Source organism: Microcebus murinus, chromosome 10 (assembly GCF_040939455.1).
Source record: "Microcebus murinus isolate Inina chromosome 10, M.murinus_Inina_mat1.0, whole genome shotgun sequence".
In the NCBI taxonomy this organism is placed as follows: domain Eukaryota; kingdom Metazoa; phylum Chordata; class Mammalia; order Primates; family Cheirogaleidae; genus Microcebus; species Microcebus murinus.
The window spans coordinates 5,144,789-5,151,755 of record NC_134113.1 but is presented as its reverse complement, the minus strand read 5'-3'; the positions used below and the strand labels follow the sequence as shown (position 1 = coordinate 5,151,755).

The 6,967-nt window shown below is 61.3% G+C and overlaps 1 protein-coding gene across 1 annotated transcript in view; it reads right to left on the bottom strand.

Moving 5' to 3' along the window:
* Positions 1-698: 698 nt before the first annotated feature.
* Positions 699-6,967, bottom strand: part of SHISAL1 (shisa like 1) — a 71,777-nt gene continuing 65,508 nt past the window's right edge. The window contains exon 5 of the mRNA XM_076006924.1: positions 699-6,402. Coding sequence (XP_075863039.1) covers position 6,402 — 1 coding nt within the window. The 3' untranslated portion in view covers positions 699-6,401. The remainder of the gene's footprint in view (positions 6,403-6,967) is intronic.

The window sequence follows — 6,967 nt, the reverse complement described above, 5'->3', positions numbered from 1 at the left end:
CACGTCTGTGCAGCAGGAGGAAGACCTTCCCACAGGTTCGAGGTGGAAACTCGGGGCCGGGCAGGACCCGGGCCCTGTGCTCAAGGAGGGTGCCGCTCAGGCCAGACTGTTAAGGGGTCGAGACCTGTGCAGGAAGCGGGGCGGCGTGGTGCCGTGGGGCGCAGTCATGGGGGGCACACCCCTTCTGAGTGCATGTGCCCAGTAGGGCCGGCCTGGTCAGGTGGCTGGTCCCTCTCCCGTGCCTGCTGGCTGGAGTCAGGCGCGGCCATTCAGTGACTGCCCGTCCAGGCAGGTGTTGACCAACACCCCAGGGTCCTGCTCCCACCCCGGGTTCAACGAGATAACAGACAGGAGGTACCTGGCACGCCTCAGGGGCCACTGATGGTGTGGCCGTCCCTGGCTGCCGTCCCCGGCCTGCCAGGTGGATCAGCTCTGTCCGTCTGGGGCCAGGGCTGGGCCTGGGCTGTCTCTCCTCGCTGACCTCGCTCTCGCCCCTCAGACATGGGGCCCGCCTGGGCTCTCCATCCGCCCTTGGCATTGCACCTCCAGGTCTCCGCGTGACCAGCTCCCCCCCACGCCACCCTCCGCCCTCCACCTGGCCCCCGCCCCTCCGCCCTCCCCAGCAGAGAGTGACAGACCACACGGGCACAGGCTCCCACAGGTGCATTTTGACACATTCAGGCAAACTCAGCGCGGGGAACAGTTGACATGACACTCCTTTATTAAAACCTAAGGACATCTTTATAAAAACTACTGTGTATAAAGACAGAAGCGGAGCAACAGTGGTCAGTGTAGAGCACATTATCGTTACATCGTATCGTTATAATATTGGGAGTATTATTGGTTTTTGGTTTTCCCGCTCGCCAGCTCAGACCCCACGCCTGCTCTCGTGAAGTCGGATTCAGGGAGAGAGAGTTTCTGCCCTCGTGGCCGCGGCCCGTCCGGCTGACCCTCGGGAGGACACACTGGCTTTTGCAGGCCGTTTCCCACCTCGCTAAGGTGGCTGAGCCCCTCGCCCTTGCCGTCTCCACGCACCCCCAGTGCTGCCTGGTTGGCTGTGACTGCCACGCCCACTGGCTCTCAGACGCGGGAGCAAACAGGAGACCGGGCGTGGGAAGCGGGGCTGCCATGCCAACGAGAGGCGCCCTGGGGCCGCCAGCACGGCTCCAGCTGAGGCCACACTGGGTGCCCGGGGCGGCCGTGCAATCCGTAGTTTTCGGTCCCAGGCTCGGGGTCGGCTCTGACGGCAAGGGGACCCTGCACGTTCTGGAGGATGGTCTGGCGCAATCCGGCAGGCGCCTCACTGCGCAAAGCCGGGGGTCGCCGTGCTCAGCGCGGTCCATGTGAGTGGGTCCCTGCAGCCCGTTCCCCCTCACGTGACAGTGTTTCGAGGGGTGCCTCCGCGAGGTGGGCACTGCAGCAGCCCTGAAGTTCAGGCTGTTGAGGGCAAGTTGGGCAGGGCTTTGATGTGAAGACAGGAGTTTTAGGTACAGAGGGACAAAGCGTTCACTCAACAAGCATCTATCTAGCACCAGCTGTCGGGCAGGGTCTGGACTGGAAACTGGGCGGGCTGGAGCAACGCTGCCTCCGAGATCACGTCCGTGGGTGGCATAGGCCGGCGTTCCCTACTCATTTTGCGGCTCTGAGCACTGGGGATTGCTGGGCACAACTAGGCATTTCACAGGAGACCCTGACTCCAGTGGGGATGGCTCCCACACGGGCACCGGGCACGGAGCCAGGCCACGGCAGGTGCCCGGCAGACACCTGTCATGCAGGTGAGTGACACCTTCAAGACGGTACAGACTTTCTAGCGTGGCCCTGACCTTTCTAGCTCACCTGACTGTCCAACTTCAGCAGCTGCGTTCTCAGACCATGGCCCCCAGGGCTGTAACATTCACGGCCACGTCTCGTCACGTGTCTGCACTACACGCAGGGACTGGGGCCCGCGTGGCGCCCGCACAGCGTAAGTGCCGGGCTGTCTTCCGGAGGGCGCAGGGCACAACCCGGCCCAGCGACACACGTATCCGGGACCGCAGGGGCATGACCACTCACTGCCCCTCGGGCTGTGGCCGGGTGGGGGGCAGGATTGAGACTCCCCGCGGTTTGCTCTCCCCGTGCAGCCCCCGATCTTCGCAGCAGACGAGAGAGGGGCCACGTGGCATCTCCCCGTGGTGACGTGCTTATTCACTATTTGCCAGAGAGGCCCCCGGTGACGCCACTCGGGCTGCCTGTCGGTCTGGATTGTTGGGGGCGCGTGCAAATTCACTTCCAGAGGCTCTTCCTGCCAGTGGGGACCAGTTAGCCAAGTTGAAAAATTAAAATAAGCCGGTGAAAAATGTAAAGGTCTGCACCTCCGGGACCCTTGTCTTCTTGTGTGGCTGGCCCTCTAGCAGACAGCGAGCCAGCGTGCCGGGGGAGGGGCCTGGGCGGGGGCAGTGGCTGTGGGGACGAAAGGGCTGGAGCCGGACCCGGCTTCTGCGGGCAAGCCCTTCTTTTCAGACCTGGGGCCAAATGTGCCCGACTTTTTCTGACACTGAGGGGAAATGCCACCCGCTGAAGAACACTGTGTGCTGCCTACTTCTGCTTTCTGGAGCATGGGAGACAGCAAGAGGGGCCAGATCTACCTGCAAAATCACATGTATGTGCGCATGTATGTGTGGTTGCACTGTGCACATGTGTGTGCATGTATGCATGTTTGTGTGTGTGGGTGGGCATGTCCGTGCACTTGTGCACGCACACGAGTATATGCATGCGTGCAGCTGTATATGTGCGTACATGTGCTCAAATGTGTGTGTGCATGTGTGTGCATGCGTGTTTTCAATTAAGGCCTGTTGCACATTGGCAGTGGTCACGGGCAGGTGCTGGCCTGGTGGCTGGAGGGTCCCGGCGGGGTGGGTGGGCAGGCCGCTTCTCTAGGGCCCGGGCAGTCCCAGAGGCCGAGGCCGCAGGTCCTCCCAGCTCCTGACCCTGGCGAGAGCTCCCACGCACACGGCAGTCACCCCACACACAGACACGCGGGAAGCATAAAACTGCTCGGTAATCACGCCGTTCCCAGTGGGAAACATCCGTACACACGTGGTAGCCACGCACCAGCATGGGATACACATTCCTCCCCAACACGGAGTGCTGCTACCTTCTCTCTCTTCTTTTTGTTTTCCTTTTTGTGTTATTATTATTAAAAATTATGTAGTGATAGACACAAGCTCACAGTAAAAAGTAAAAGTAGGCGGCTTAAAAAATTAGATTTGGGAGTCACTAAAAAAACAACTCTATAAATCTGTACTTGCATTTGCCACTACCCTGCATCTTGCTCTAGGGGCGCTCTGCTCACCGGCAGCCACGCGGGGCGGGGGCAGGGTTTCCCTGTGATGACCTGGAGTCCTGGGGGTTTCGAGGAGCCCTGACGCCACCAAGGGACTGGACTGCACACGCCTGCTCTGCACGCCGCGCCAGCCCCGGACACGGCCAGGGCTGTGACCACCCAGCACCCGCCTGCACACTCGCCGGGTGAGAAACAAGGCCGAGGGGCCAGGGTACCTTCGAGGTCACCCCGCTGGAAGGGGCGGTGCCGGGGCCCCGTCTCTGGACCTGCCTTCGCCACAGGCTGCCTGCTCGGTCCCCTGCGATCTCCGCCGAGCCACACGGATGTGAGGCCTCCTGCCCACCGCAGAACCTTCCAGTCCCTGGCCCAGCCCCCGACAGGGAGCCGGCAGAGCAGCAGGACAACAGACCATGAGAATTTTCATCTATTCCTGAAAAGGCCTGCGGGGCTGGGAGGAGTGTCCTCCCTAAGGTGGCAACTCTCAGGGGATGCAAATCAGGAGACTCCCAGCCCTAATTGTCACTTGGCCACAGCTCCTTCTCTGGAGCGGGGACACCTCTCTGTGAGCAGCTGTGTGAGCCCCCAGAGTGTCAGGACGCCAGGGCTGCAAGCCCTTAAAGTCCTGACCTGGCTCCTTCCCCTTACTGATGGGGGAAAGGGTGGCGCTGAGGGCACGGCCTTGCCCGAGGTCAACCTGCTCCTGATGGCAGAACTGGTGTCGGAACCTGGGTCTCGTGCCCCTGCCCTGGGCTTCCTCTGACTCCTGAGGCCTGCGTGTGGGCTGCAGGCACGGGCTGATCCAGCGGGGCTCACTGGCCAGCTGGGCATGCCCGTGGCAACAAGGCCCTGGCATGTCCTGGGAGGACCTGGTATCCAAGGGAAGGACACCACGTCTACACCTGGTCACGACCCTGAGCAAACATCTCCTGCTTTGACTCCACCAGTGCTGTCTACACAGAGGAGATGCTGGGACCAAAGACTGAAGCCACGGGGTAGGGTCTTCCATAGCCAGCCTGTGTGACCTTCAGTGTGACCTTGGGCGAGCCACTTGACCCAGCTGAGCCTCAGTCCCCTAGTCTGTAAAATGGGAGAGTCTTTCTCTACGGGGCTGTTGCAAAGCCAGGAGGCATGGAACATGCTTTGCGTCCCTGAAAGTTTGCTCTGCTTTTCAGAGGTGGCCCTGTATTTGCTCAGCATGACGGTGACTCACTGTCGCCTCCTTCTGCTCTGCCTCTGGGCCTTTGAGACCACCAAGCCCGTTGCTGCCTCAGGGCCTTTGCACGGGCCGTTCCTCCACCTGGGGCGCTCTCCTCCCTGCTGTGACACCCTGGCTGGCTCCTGCTTGCTGCGTAGACCTGGGCTTAACTATCACCGCTCAGAAGGGCTTCCCAGACCAGCCCGCTCCGCAGGCCCTCACTACCTCGGCACCGCGGCGGCAGAGCGCTCACCGCCTTCCTCCTCCGCCCCCTCCCCAGATGCAAGGCCGCACCAGGAGCAGGGCCGGCCTGGCTCTCCGCGGCGCCTCGTGCGTGGGTGGACAGACTGTACGGGAACGCTGGGTCTGACTGCGGGAGGGTACAGGGTCAGAGGGGACGGGCCCCCAGGCTACGGGCGGTGGGAGATTCTGGTACCACTGACGCTAGCAGGGTGGCGTGTCTGGGCTGGCAGCGTGGCCCTCGGGGACTTACGCGGGGGTCTTGTAGGTGATGTCCTCCCGTGCGCCCCGGGGCAGCAGGCGGGCGGAAGAGGCGGTGAGCTCCGTGGGCGGATCTTACGCGCACCCAGGTTTACCTGGAAGTCCCACCTCAAAGCGGATGGATTTCTAGAACCTTCCCCTCCTCTGGGTTTCATCAGCCTTCCTGGCAACGACTCATGTGTTTGTCTCTCCCACCCGGTGGGGAGCTCCCCGGGGGCAGAGGCCAGGTCTGGCTCATCTCTCGCCCCCGTCACTCACCGCCCAGCACGGCACCTGGCGCAGCAGGTGAAGCTCAGCCAGAGTGTGCGGGGCGGGCGAGGGTTCCGGCAGTGAAGGTGGGGAGCCCGGGGCCCGCCCTTGAGAAGGCATGGGGGGTGCTCCGGGGGCCGTGCTGGGTGTGGCCTGGCCGGGGAGCACGTCGCGTCCAGGGAGTGGGAGCCTGGGCCTTTGGTTCCTGCACCCTCAGGCGAGCCTGCCTCCCCCGGCTGTGTGGCCGTGGGCCTTGCTCCCCTCTGTGAGCTATTTCTGCAGGGGCGGATCACACCCACTTCCCAGGCGGTGAGAAAGGGTGTGCGTGAGATCGTCCAGCCCGGGGCCGCGGCCGGCCTGAGACGTGTCCCTTGTCATCGCTCATTGTTACTGCTGTTGACGGGAGCGAATTCCGTAAGACCCAGCCCCGACCGGCATCCCCGAACCCCCAGTGCCCCCGAGACGCAGCGGGGCTGTACCCTGTGCTCAGCCAACCCCGCCTGGGTCGCGGCTGCCGGCAGCAGCGAGAGGCTCGGGCCCTGGGCACCGGCCCTGGCAAGAACCCCCAGCCCCACGGTGACCTGTGTTCGTCAGAGAACTTGGGGAGGACCCCAGTAAAAACCAACCAACCAAACAAGAACACCCGAAGTCACACACGCACACGTGCGCACACACACACACACACGCACATTCAATATTCCGACACGGACAGGCCCGAGGGGCCACTACGGGCGGGGCGGAGGGAAGGGAAGCTCCGGGCTTTGACTCACGGCTATGACTCACAGGCCTAGATCTTCCTGGCTCAGACCGGCCAGAGCAGCTTTGTGTTGGTCATCCCAAGTTCACAGTGAGTCAGCTCCCAGAAGCCACCGGCCCAAAATAGGACTATTGCTTGTGGACGGGCGGCTCAGAACCCCCTCCCCTGTACCCCCGTCCCTGCCCCTGAGTTTGCTCCCAATCTCAGAAGTCCATGGAAGGGGATTTGGGCACAGGCAGCCTTTCCTCCTCCGCCGCCGTCGCCGCCGCCGCCGCCTCAGCCCTCCCTGGCATCTCTGCAGAAGCTGCTCCTCTTGGAGGCCGAGCCGGGCGCTTCGGATCTCACCTCCCCCATCCTGAGGCACAGCAAAAGGGTTTTCTGGGGGAAACAGAAGAAAACAAAATATCAGATAATATCTCCTCCAAGGAAACCCGCTGGGGACATTTCTCTTGGGCCTCGGTGCCAGGAGAAGACTGCTTTGCTCTGAGCACATGGCCTTTCTCATCTGGGCATTGTGAACCATGTGACAGTCAGACCAGAAGCAGGACAAGAAACTCTGCTGTCATTATGGTTCCATACAGTTCTAGAGCCCCAGCCCATGCAATAAGACAAGAAAAAAGCACAGAGCATCATATCAGAACTGGAATAGAAGAACCAAAATTACGATTAATTGCAGGTAATTTACACAGAAAATCTACTTATTTATTTATTTTGAGACAGAGTCTCACTCACTCTGTTGCCCAGGCCAGAGTGCCGTGGCATCAGCCTAGCTCACAGCAACCTCAAACTCCTGAGGCTCAAGCGATCCTCCTGCCTCAGCCTCCCGAGTAGCTGGGACTACAGGCATGCACCACCATGCCTAGCTAATTTTTTCTCTATATTTTTTGGTGGCCAATTAATTTCTTTCTATTCATAGTAGAGACAGAGTATCGCTCTTGCTCAG